The sequence below is a fragment of the Morchella sextelata genome, assembly GCF_020137385.1.
Source record: "Morchella sextelata strain SCLS chromosome Unknown scls_13, whole genome shotgun sequence".
NCBI lineage: Eukaryota > Fungi > Ascomycota > Pezizomycetes > Pezizales > Morchellaceae > Morchella > Morchella sextelata.
In genome coordinates, this window is record NW_025408628.1 from 649451 (window position 1) to 661936 (window position 12486).

Consider the following 12486-nt stretch of genomic DNA (forward strand, 5'->3'; position numbering starts at 1 on the left):
TCTAAGAATTTTATGTTCTATCCCGGAAACCAATAGCGAAGTCTATTACGAATAGATAATAGGTATAACGATCCATCTCTAATTGTATTCCAATGTTATTAATGGCTACTATGTAATTACATAAAATCCTTCACAATCCTCCACACCATCAACCCCCCAATAGCTCCCCAAGGCTTCAAAGCAAAACCTCCAGCCTCCATGAATCCACTCCACGCAAAGTACACTAGAATCCCTCTAATAGCCAGATCATAAGCCCCCAACCACATCTCATCCCCATAGAAAATTCTCATTGTCAGCACTGCTTGCAAAACACATCTACTATATCCTATAGGGTCAACCTTGGGTGCATTGAGGATCTGGAGATCCTTTGTCAAAAGCCGATCCAAAGCAGAAGGCTTTTGCCCTCTCATTATTTTAATGAGCGGCCACGTAAGTGCCCGTCCGTGGTATTTCCTATTCCATGGCGCCAGAGGCGTATGATCCAAAAGCTTTGTAACTCGAACAACATCAGATATCTCAACAATCTTCTTATGTTCTGGCTTTAATTCTTCAGCAGATAAAACTTCTTGTATAGACCAGTTTGCCGCCCAGACTGTGTAGAACCTGGGACTAAGGACAGTGAAGGTAATCTCGGGTACCATGGCTGCTGCCTCAGCGGATTTAAATGTCTCTTTATGAGGCAGATTCCCAATTCCGGCGGAATTGTAATGTATTATGGTCGGGACAGGATGTTTCTCAACTCTAATACGAAGGTACAGTCTGAAATATTTCTCTAGTTCACTACATCACTGCGTGTCAGCACAATAAACCACCAATTTTGGGATTGAAGGGTCTCACATTTCCAGCGCGGTTGCATTCCGGCTGATTGTCTTTCTCTTCACCTCTGGTCTAAGGTAGACCTTTAGTCTCTTCACACCAAACAACTTTGCCGCCTCCCATACAATCCTGGGAAACGTGATCAAGCCGCTCCATCCATATTTTATCACGAAAACTGTAGAACTTATGACCGATGTCGAAAGCTCTGAAAGAAATATTGGAGGTGCCACAGAGCGTAAACCTGCGATGAGCTTCTTATTATCGAAATCATCGTAGAGAGTTATTGTAGTGTTTACAATTCCATTGGAATCCTCTTTTTCAGAGAGAGGGTCGCGAGTCAAGACATTATATTTCCCCGTTCGGTCGTTGAAGGGCGATACATGAAACTCTTTGGAGAAGTTTTGACTGAAGGTTTGTCCAAACGGGACATTGGAATCCGTCAAAGAAGAATTAGATGGGCGACAAAGATACATGTACCGCTCATCAAAAGTATTGTTTACTTCGAGAATCACCAGGGACAACACTCCATCTTTGTTTTTCAGATACCTTCTTCAAATTATCATCAAAACTCCTTTTTGGTACAATGAAATAACATACCAGAAGCTCACAGGATTAAACTGATATCCCAGAAATCGTGGAGCTGTAATAAGATAAACTGTAGGGTAGTCATTAAGATTCATGTCCTATCACTCGCACATTAGCGTGGTTCGGCTTTAGAACACAAACCATATAAAAACACCCCATACATACATTTTCAGCCAGAAATACTTTCATTTTCTCCTCCATCGTCTCATTTCCACGCCTCAGATAATCCCTCGAATCCACGCCGAACAGGGACCATTTCTTATCCTTATTATGCCCGTTACTGAACGAGAACAAACGCCCTACCGAGCCTTTGAACTTCAGTGGCATTCCACATTGTAGAACCGAATAGGCAAGTGAATGTCGCTGCGGGAATAAACGTGTGTGATGCGTTCTACAGCGGAAAAGTACTGGTTCTGAATACAAGCGCGTTTCACCCGGACCGGGTTGTTGGACATCTTTCGGGGGGCTAGTATAAGAGAGACCTGCAAAGACAGCCAGAGTTGTGGATGATAATGATGCTACAATTACCCATGATAGAGACGCGCTTGATACTGGTAAGTCATTTCGAAGTGAAAATAAGCATAATCCTGCAATCGAGAGCGCTTCTTTGATTGCACCAGAATAAGTGTCATCGTTTAATTGCGGTACTGAACTCAAAACAATTGATGCGGGAATTATTGCAGGAAGGATGGTTTGTGGCATTGTAGCTGGTGTTGACAGGGGTGTTGAAGGTATTTGTTGAGATAAAGCCACAAAATAGCTGCAGGAGCTCGAAGTCTCTTTCACTGTGCCGAATTACAATGAGTGGTAAGTAGGTGGATCCAGAGTTCATCAATAGGGGGAATCTGTATACCCTTTATAAGCCGAACCGTTCAGAAGGACGCATCGGATGCAAGTACAATTCTCGATCCGAATTTGGTTCGTTCTGCAGAGTGATCGGTCATGAGCTGGTCATGACTAATCAAACCATGGCGTGTTTTCTTCACAATACATCACTCGAGCCAATGTTTTACAAAAAAATCATTCAGTCGCTGTGGTAATCAGTGGATTCTATTTTGCTGTTGATTTCAATTGATACCCAACGCATTTGATTCTACACCCGTACTACGAAGGCTGATGACATTGTACACTAGAGTCTCGGTTTGGCCAGCGTGACCAGGGTAAGTACGTATACATGTTTGGGCTTGATGACCAAATCTCGTGCGTCCTTACGTGCAGTGCTTCTTCGGCACAGCGCGTCAAAAGACCAAGTGGATGTACGAATCTACATGTAAATAACCTAGTCCAATCTAGGCGCCAAGTGTTGTTAAACTCATACGGTGTCTTACAAAATTGCTCTCACAGGCCTGGGTCTTTCTCGAACCGTGGTATACCAAGCCTTCGCTATAACATTGCAGATATACGTAGGTTCTTACTTATACAAGTTTACTCTAGGCGGTGGCCAGTGCCCAAAGGAATTCTGGGATCTATTGCAACTATTCGCATATTAGGTGTGTTCTTTGAAGGAGAATTGTATAATCATTCAATCGTTATGGCACAGGGATTTTAAGCAGTTACTCCACGTAAACCGAGTGAGTAGACATGCATCTCTCGAAAATCCCTGCAGCCTCTGCCAGTGAGTATCTACAGAAAGATACACTATTTAAAGGAAATGTAGACGAGAAAGAAAAGAAGAAAGAAACAGTGTCGAACCCAAAAAAAAAAAAGAAAGACAATGAACCATTCGCGCCTCCGAGATATTTTACATATTCTAAACACCGTTCGCGATTGCGGTAACAATTGCCGCGCCCAATAACGAATGTAAAATCAAGAATTAAGAATTCTTCCACCAGTCTTCCTCTCTTAAGTATTTGCCGTATGCTTTCACAGCCTGTGCACCACCGAGGCCAAGTTCTACACCTTTGATCGCCCACTCGGTGATACACAGCTCGACGAGTTTCTTGGCCTGGTGCCCATAAACACCGACAAGCTTTTTAGCACCGACCTGCAATAGTGTTTTCATGACAAAGAAATGCGAGTTGGTAAGCAGGTTCATAGGTTGGTTTAGCAAGAAGGCGACTGCATGCCAGAGGTTAAAGATCGGATAGGGGTTGATCATTTTTGAACCGCCGAAATCCCTGTGGTAACATGTCAGCTGCTGTAATAGAAATTGTTTTGTGTTTTTGTTTTATTTCGTTACCTTCCAGCGATAGCGGCATAACCTGCTGTCAATCCTACAAGAGAATTGATATGCGCCTCCTCAGCCTCCCATGTACCTTCTTCGTCAACTTTCCAACCCAATCGTTTTCTGTCCTTCTCCGTGTCTTCCGGCCCAAGCTCACCCCTCAAGATTGGATTGCTTTTAAGAAGTCGTGCAAGGATAATGTCGATAAACGAATTGCCGTTCACAGTTAATCCGTCGCCAGCAAATGTAGCGATGATAGTGATACCAAGGGGATCGGCTGTTTCGGGTTTAATAGAGCACTCGGCTTCAACTTGCTTCACCAGTAGTTTTGCGAGTTCATTGACAGCCCAAACAAAGGCGATAGGAATAGGAACATTGCTTTGTTCATTAGGGGCGAGAAAGAAGCCACTCGCGAGGACTTTGGGTCCGTTTGTATCGTTAAGAAGATCCATGAAGGTTTTTTTGTAAAATTCACGCTATTGAGTCTGTCAGTATGATTGAAATGAGCGTAGTAGTTTAGGAAACTGACAACTGCGACTGTCTGCGTCTTCTCTCCATTGAGCTGTCCCAGCTTTGGACGCAAATCACGACGTATGGCCATAAGATTCTTACTCTTCATAAACTGCGGTTCGTTGTCGACATCTTGTCGAACCTTTTTCAAAGCAGCTAGGACCCTGCTGACAGCAGTCGATTCAACGCTAATATTTTTCCGTCCATAAACCGAAGGACCAGTGTATTGTTGTTGTTGCGGCTGCGCTTGCTGCTGTTGCTGTTGCTGTTGTTGTTGTTGTTGCTGCTGCTGTTGTCGCTGCTGTTGCTGTTGCTGTTGCTGCTTTTCATGTGCAGCCTGATCCCTAGCATCTTTTTCCGCCTGTTGCTTCAAATGTGCTGCTTCCCGCTCTCGTTGCTGGCGTTCGAACTCAATCCGTTCCATTTCTTCCTGCTTTCGCCTGCGTTCTAATTCTTCTTGCTGTTCTCGTTGACGCCGTTGCACCTCTTCGTATCGAGCCCTTTCTTCCGCGGCTCTCCGAGCGATCTCGGCGCGCTTCTCCCGCTCTTCGCGCTCCAACTTCGCTCGCATAGCCTCCTCGGCTTGCCTAACCGCGAATATGCATCTGACTTTTTTCTGAAACTTATCCTCAAGTACAGCAGCCTCTTGAGCATTGAAACGATTCTCCTCAAGATATAGTAACTTGAATTCGTGGTGAACCTTCTTATCACTATTGTTGATCCCGGCAATGGTATATTCGTGGGCCTTAAGGTCTAGAGAGCCGAGTCGTTCGGCGGTCGCTTGCGCATGGGAGACGGAATTACTCTTCCCTAGGGAATTTAAGGCTGGCGACAGTCCATATAAACTGGGGGCCTCGCAATTGTTGAGATCTTTGAACAGGCCATCTTCGTCTGCGGATTCGGGCTCAGACCATTCGCCGTCGGATTCAGGCAATCTTGTTTCCTCCGGATTGAATGAATATGATGACGGCATGAGTAAGGTTTTAGTTCCTGCGTGATCCTAGAATCTGGGGCACTGAGGAAATAAGCACGTCTGGTTGGTTCACGGGGAGGATAAGCGAGAATCAGGCGGTCTGCTGTCGGAGGTGCAAACGGTGGTGGAGCGGATTGAAGTAGACAAGAGGGAATAGAGGTAAGAGGCAGAGATATAACTCTTGACTCGATAGTGGGGGAGTGCGAGCAACATACCGATTGGGGACTGACGCTTTGTGTGTGGAGGTGGAGGTTGTATGATGTCGGGGGGAGGCTGGGATGCGAGCTGGCTGTTGGTGATTTAGCTGCCACACGCGGTCACGGGTGTGGCTTAAGCCAAATAAATCAGTCCTTGAAAGCCACAGTCTAACCGCGCTGGCCAGTAAAAGAAAAGCAAGAAGACTATGGACAAATTCGGAATTTACATATCTGCCAAATTGGCACTTTATGATACATAAAATAGACTCTGCTGATCAGCCAAGCTATTTAGTAGAGTTCACAACGCTAATATCACTATCCTCAAATCGAATGTTTCCAAGATGCAAGATGGCACCGGTACACCAGCTGCAGCATATGACATATAAATGCAATTTACCGTTTAGTAATATAGAAGTACAGCCGTTTAGAATCTTGCATGTGATGCATGTGTTCTACCGCCAGCCAGACGTGAGTGCCGTGCAGAGGATTCACTATCAGTTGTGTTTCAAAATCAAGTATCCTATTTATCAAGGTCCGAGGATCCTTCTCGCCGATTCTTCGTTGCTGCATATTTCCTAAAATACAAGACATAGGTGCCCTACAACATACATATGGAGTTACAAGTCAAGTATACTAAGTATTAATTAAGCTGTGAGGTTTCCACATATGCAACTTGCTTCTATAGTTTCTAACTTACCAGAAATATGTTTCAATAGAGATATATTGAAAGTTACTTTTGTTAATTGAAATAGCTACATGTAAGGAATCGAGGCGATATACGTAGTGATGTTAAGCGTATAATCTGCAGCGATAATCATCGAGTGATAATGTGTGATTAAGTCTTTTCAGAAACAATCCAGAATACTCCAAGATAAGCTACTTTCTCAGTTAAGTAGTATATTTACCTGCACGTAAACTTTAGAAAACTGAGAGGACATCTGATTTCATAGCAGTGGGAAGTTCTGATCTCAGGTGTACCTGACTTTGCTCGAATCTGCTTTCCCTACATGTCACTGACTACCAGTAGAGGGCGGGTGCCTAATAGTGCGAGTATTTTGTCCATGCCAGATAATGAACCCAGATACAATGTCTTTGGGCAGAGATATTTGGGAATTTGGATTGCCGTCCACATCATTTTTTCTGAAGGACCAGCTTGATGATGAATCAAAAACTACACTGTTTCACAATAGAATATCTACACAAACATGAGTGACCCCATAAATACAGGCCTACCTTCCAGGAGTAACACCAAAAAGAATACCCATCAACCAAATGACACCAATTGAAAAACATAAGAGGAAAAAATAAGACCCAGGTAGTTACCAAACAACATGAACACGCCTACACTCTAAACGAGCATCAATCTAGACTTGACAACACCGCCAGAAAAGTTCCTCATAGCCTTCATTTTCGGCCTTGGAGTTTGCAATCTCCTGAAAGCCTCTTCGACGTGTCTAGCCTCAACGGCAGTCCTCCCTTCCTCTGCGTGGAAGAGGAACTTCTCCCGCTTTCTCTTACGGCTCTTTTCGCGACTCTGCATAAGAACCTGATCTTCAGCCTCCTTAACTCTTAGCGCTTCCTCAGTCAATGTCTGTACAATCTCGAAAGTTAAAAATCCTAAAATATCAACGATATCATCGTTGGGCTTCGCCTCTGTCACCGTCCCAAAACCGGCCCATTCCCTAAAACGCTTTCCCTTCCTGAAGGTGAAGGATGCTTGTCTACACTCCGACCAGTGGACGTACTCGTCCTTGGTCATCCCTCTCGTTCTCTCATCAGCATTCTTCAGTCTCTGCAATGTCGCATAGTTTGCCTCGACTTCGTCCTCATCTTCGTCCTCTTCGCGCTCCGGAACCTGCTCCGAGAAATAACTAGCAACTTCCCATGGGAGCCCAATCTTCGCTTTCCGCTGCTTCATCTGCATCGGCCCCCCACTCCCTGCAATTCCAGCTGCAGCATCTTCTAACAGATCTGCAGGATCGGGTGCGCCGGCACCGCCGTTAGGGTCTTGCTCTTTGGCGGTTTTACGGACGTCTTTCCACGAAAGATAGGTGCGCAGCCGGGACACCTTGGCTTTATCATGGCGGATTAGGAATATAAGATCGTCCGTAGAGATTGACCGGGAGCCGCGGCGGGCGGCTTGGCTTGTACATTGGAGGAGCTGATGGAGGACGGTTATGTTAAAAAGGTATTTTTTTTGAAGCTATGGGGAAGCTATACCATCTCGATGACTTGCCCGCGGACTATTTCTTCAATTATGCCGGTTGTTTCAGCATTTGGTTCGCCCGTTTCGCCGGAGACGAACATCATCTGGATGGTCTATTAGCGCGTTGCGCGTTGCGCGTGTGGAGAAACTCAGGGATGAGTGTACCTGTTGGATCTCCACACGGTACTTGAATTTGTCTTTGTCATTGCTGTTTGCCATTGTTCACTGAGACGTTTAGTAGTAGTGTTGTTGGCCGAGGTTGATAGGTGGCAGCAACTCTGTGCGATAGCTCAAGTAGTAAGTCTTTATTAAGCTGTTGATAGTTGTGAGAGAAAGTGATAGCTGTGAGGGGAAGGGATAGCTGTGGGGAGAGGGTGATAGCTGTCAGGGAAGGGAAATAGGTGTGAGGGGAGGGAGATAGCGTGCTCGCGCTGAGGGTTCCACAGAGGCCGGGTAAGCAATTTAAGGCGGGATCCTGCAGTTGCCTTTCCGTCAACAGTTTTGAGGTCGCGTAGAGTAGAGCTGTTGTAATATTTCTTCTTCGGGGTTATGGTGCGCATGCATGTCAAAAGTTAGCCCGAACCCTAGCCCTGTTGCTTGATCGGCTGCTAGCCAGTAGGGTGTTTTGGGCCCTAATCCCTTTTGGTGCTGTTATCGGCAGAATTGCCAAAGCTCTTTATCACGAGCATGGAAGCTATAATAGCACTCTTAAGCTCGTGCACATTTCATAACCAGCAGGATGGCAGCGTAGAATCGTGTGGTCCAGAGTAAAATACTTAGGAGGTACACGAAGGTAAGTACATATTTGGTGTCTAATGAGTGTTGACATAACGAGCCACAAAAGCAGCTACGTGATGTGTAATTGTTAGTAGGGCCGGCGCAATAGAATTATAACCCTGGGGTTTCAACGCGAAAGGATAGTACTCGTACGTAAGGTGCGCCATACGTACTACTCTAGAGCGGGTGCTCCCGCATCAAATTCAGGGTGCTCAGGACAGACGAATTGCACCGTAAGGCAGAAACCTTAAAAAAGCAGGGGGAGCTAAGGAAGCGATATTCAGGGACAAGACACTACTGACCCATGGCGACAGAGATGTGATAATCGCATGAGGGGAGGGAACATGAAGCTCGGCGAAAATTTCCTTAGTATCTGCATTCTATTTTCTAGTTGGGACTACAGTCACAACACCGATCCATGATCGAAGCTAACCATGTACGTCCGTGAAGAGCCAAGATATTGGAAAGCTCTGATTCGACGGGCCTTCTGGACATCGTACTGAACTTGTAAAAGGTCGCACTGTACGAGTTACGAGTAATTTCTATGGTGAAATACCTAAGCTGTGGGTGGTTGTGATGAAGACCTCCGTAGCAAAGCTGCCCAAACCGCGCTGTAGAGAGCCAATGATAGCTGAAAGTAGTGCCATTTAGCGCCAAGAAAGTAAGTTATCGGTCCTGCACTGACCGAGCAGTAAACTGAGCTCTGAGCAGTGTTGGGTGAAACGGGTACAATAGCTGTGGGACGCCCCTTACCCTTGCCCCCCCGTACTCTGGGTGACTCTCTAGCTTGAGCTACAGCAGCAGCAGCATATTAAAACCAGAGGGGTACTTACTTACATGCACCCTACCTACATAACCCACCCGCTCTATCCACTACCTACCTACCTACCCACTACATACCTTGCCATATCATCATCTTTAACACACCTCGCTCTCTCTATCTCCAGAGGTGGTGTGGTCTTGACCTGTATTCTTCAGGTTCTGTCGTTGGACACTAGGTAAGCTGGGCAGTTTATCCCCCCCAATCCCCCCCACCCCCCATCCGAAATTCCATCCAATCCATCATCCCCATTGCTGCTGCTCAACTCGAAAGAGAGTGGAAAAAAGCAACGAAACATACCCCCAGGAAAAAAGGGCTTACTAAGTGCTTCCAGTTTCTAGGGTAGCTCACGTGCTACACTAACTTCCCTTCTGGGATCGGCACGCATCAATAACGTCGCCGCCCAGGCAGCACGCGACGGAGCTCAGAAATGATCAAGAGCACAACATCTAACGTCCCGACTGTTTCCACTGTACATATGCGGCCACGCCGAATAACCGCAGAAACCATGCCAGCAGAAGAAGATTCGCCACCGACCTCCCCCGACACAAAGATCAAGCCGAAAGAACTCGAATGTCCCATCTCCGAATGCACCAAGCGGTTTACCGGTGAAAGGGGCATCAGGGGCCATCTCGCTCTCTACAAAGAACGCTTTCAGGAGTTCGCGTACAACTCCTCGCTCGACCTGATCTCTATCTCGTCCGGCGTCAACCGTGAAGAGCTCGATAACAAGAGGAAGAAAAAGAGGAAGAAGGAGAAGGATCCACCCGAAAGTGGAAAGGAAAGCTTCGAGTACCTCAGTGCGCACTATCAAGAATGGAAATCGCGATATGGTGAGACGTTGATCCTCTCATTGCAATCGAGTTCTAGTAAAATTTTCTTTTCTATCGATGTAATGTCTTGTGACTTACCCGCTAACGGTTACAACCATTTAAAAATGCTAGACGTCCCAAAGAAACCCTTTAAAGAGCGTCACCGCGAAGCTGCCACAAAGTACCGCGTCAACAACAAGGACAAGGTCAGGAAGATGGTCAAGCTGAGCAAGTTCAGGGCCAAAGCGAAAAGGCAGGGACTCAGTGATGAGGACGCTGAAACAAAGGCTCAGCAATGGATCAAGGAATGGGAGAGGAAACAGCCCGATAGGAAGCCTGCTTCCAAAAGGGAAAGTCCTGAAGATGATCAGGACGAGCCCTGATTGCGGGCTTAGAGGGGCTTTTTCTGGGGAATATTTCTTAGGAGTTGGGTTGCAAGTATTAGGATAACAAATTGTAATGACTGATTGAACGGGATAACTACGGAATTTGGCTGGAATTTGTGCTGCTCTTGTTTTGTGAAGTGGTAATGATAGAAAATTCACTTGTACTTGGCAGAGGTAATGATTTAAATGTTCCTTTCAGATAACCGATGGCTAGACCGGTTTGAATCAGCCGCCAACTCCAACCCCCTTTATTGCATTGTACTTTACATTTACGTATCATCGCACGATCGCTTGGTCATTTCTAGCTACCTTTATTTTTTTTCTACCATTATACACACAATTTACAACTCGAAAAACCCTACCTAATATAATTACAGATAGGGAAAGCACAATGTCTTGGCTCTAAAAATTCTCGGTAAGTGAGGTATTAAGACTATAATAGTTGATATGTGATAATAATTTGTCGATGATTTCGGTATTTATTTATCTCAAATTCGCTGTTTTACTTAAAACCTTTGCCTATTACAGTAAAATTCTTGTAAAAATGTCAGCATCCATAAGACAACTTCTTTAACTCAGGATTGTAATTTGTCAATAGTAATTTGCGGTTAGCACAATTTTCGTAGATGTGTCAAAAAATCAGGAAAAGAGGTCATTGGCCCAGCTTAGGTAATATGACGAATTTCTGGTTTCCGAAAGTGCTACCGCATAAAAATCAGTTTTCGAGCAACATCTTGTGGCTGTTATGAAGCTACTCGTGCACGCCTTCACAATCTTGCTTCGGCGGGAAATTGAACAGGAATCTAGAGTCCCCGGGGATCACAGAGTAGAACATGGCTGAAATAAAACATAGTGGCCTTTTCAAGGTTATTATGATAAAGTACGTCTTCACAATGGAAAGAGGGAGGCGCCCCCCCTCAGAATTTCGATTCCTGCACTCTATTTACCATCACCCGCATAGTTTTCATCCGGGAAGAAAATCTTTCTCTCAGCACCTCTATCAGTGAGTACAACCATTCGGATGACGCCTCCAGAGCTTCCATCCCATTTGATGGCCTCTGCTAACGCTCCCTTGACGAATTCCACACACTCGCCCTCAGTGAAATTCTCTTTCCAGTTGGCATCGCAGTAACCGTAGATGTATGTTGAACCGGAACCACCAATGGCATAGCGCTGCTTGTGAAGCGAACCACCCAGAGGAATGGAGTAAACCTCCCCCCCATGACGCTTGTCGTAGCCTGCAATAATGATACCGGCGCTCAGGTTATCTTTGTTGTCGTAGCAAAGCTCTTGAAAAAGAGCAGCTGCGATTCGGGTAGCCGGTGGCTCAGCATTTGTTACGCTGGGGAGTAAATGTTAGATTTGCACACGTCCTCCAAAAGCAATAAATTACCGAAATGAGTCTAGAGAAGCTTACTTGTACATCTGTAGGTGATAGTGGACGATATCAGCGATGGCTTGAGTGTCAGCGGCGGAACCAGAGCTACACCAACAATCAGTAGCTGTTCCCCAAGCGATTATTTAGTTGTAGGTCTGATAAAAACTAACCGGCAACACCAGATTGTATCGTGTACTTGGGTAAGCTTGTCTGTCACTCTGTTCGCGATGTAGGATCCGGTGGTTGTTCGAGAATCGGCGCCTGAAATTAACCATTTCTATCAGCTCATTCCTTACACCATCGATTATGTATCCAGGAGAACATACCAAGGACAACACCGCCATCAAAGATTGCTGCCATACTGCATGATTCGATCAGCATGAAGCTCGAGCTAGAAGAGAAGGTGTACTTGTTGAATCTCAACCTGATGCTTACATGGAAGTTCCCAAACTAGAAAGTAAAGTCAGTTGCTCTGCTCCAATAATCTATGAGAAGATGGATAAACTTACTTTACCTCACCCTTCTTGAGATGCTCCATGTCAACATGGACGCCATCTAATTATCTAGTCAGCATCAGTTCCGTCATAAGAGAAGGTGTATCAACTGACCTACGCTTAGATTACCGGTGTGTCTTGAATTCATGATGATTCTTGTGTGTGTAGGCAGCTCCTGCGGGGTATTTGGAGATGGATAGATGCAATGGCTGGCCAGGGAACGCGAATACAGCAGCTCGGAGGTGAGGTTATTGGCAATTGCGGGCACACACCACTGGAGGTGTTACCCGGAAGTCGAGGGGCTAAGATCTTATCTTGATAATCTTACCTTTCGCCTAAGTGCATGGAAGGTGGCTCTTTCGATTGTC

The 12486-nt window shown here is 45.6% G+C and overlaps 5 protein-coding genes across 5 annotated transcripts; 1 reads left to right on the forward strand and 4 right to left on the reverse strand.

The window, feature by feature from the left end:
* Positions 1 to 116: 116 nt before the first annotated feature.
* On the reverse strand, positions 117 to 2103 carry H6S33_002556 (uncharacterized protein; the record flags this gene model as incomplete). Its single annotated transcript, XM_044833905.1, has 5 exons — positions 117 to 780; positions 838 to 1221; positions 1288 to 1362; positions 1414 to 1499; positions 1567 to 2103. The coding sequence occupies 5 exons, from the start codon at positions 2101 to 2103 to the stop codon at positions 117 to 119; spliced, it is 1746 nt and encodes a 581-aa protein (XP_044692717.1).
* A 1111-nt stretch (positions 2104 to 3214) lies between these two features.
* On the reverse strand, positions 3215 to 5048 carry H6S33_002557 (uncharacterized protein; the record flags this gene model as incomplete). Its single annotated transcript, XM_044833906.1, has 3 exons — positions 3215 to 3518; positions 3581 to 4041; positions 4095 to 5048. 3 exons carry the CDS (start codon positions 5046 to 5048, stop codon positions 3215 to 3217), a joined length of 1719 nt encoding a protein of 572 aa, XP_044692718.1.
* Positions 5049 to 6593: 1545 nt separating this feature from the next.
* H6S33_002558 (uncharacterized protein) lies at positions 6594 to 7670 on the reverse strand (the record flags this gene model as incomplete). Its single annotated transcript, XM_044833907.1, has 3 exons — positions 6594 to 7406; positions 7466 to 7555; positions 7617 to 7670. 3 exons carry the CDS (start codon positions 7668 to 7670, stop codon positions 6594 to 6596), a joined length of 957 nt encoding a protein of 318 aa, XP_044692719.1.
* Positions 7671 to 9478: 1808 nt separating this feature from the next.
* H6S33_002559 (uncharacterized protein) lies at positions 9479 to 10243 on the forward strand (the record flags this gene model as incomplete). Its single annotated transcript, XM_044833909.1, has 2 exons — positions 9479 to 9881; positions 9993 to 10243. The coding sequence occupies 2 exons, from the start codon at positions 9479 to 9481 to the stop codon at positions 10241 to 10243; spliced, it is 654 nt and encodes a 217-aa protein (XP_044692720.1).
* A 942-nt stretch (positions 10244 to 11185) lies between these two features.
* H6S33_002560 (uncharacterized protein) lies at positions 11186 to 12266 on the reverse strand (the record flags this gene model as incomplete). The annotated part of the gene is made up of 7 exons (XM_044833910.1): positions 11186 to 11588; positions 11664 to 11729; positions 11795 to 11885; positions 11951 to 11985; positions 12060 to 12074; positions 12134 to 12179; positions 12233 to 12266. The coding sequence occupies 7 exons, from the start codon at positions 12264 to 12266 to the stop codon at positions 11186 to 11188; spliced, it is 690 nt and encodes a 229-aa protein (XP_044692721.1).
* Positions 12267 to 12486: the final 220 nt, after the last annotated feature.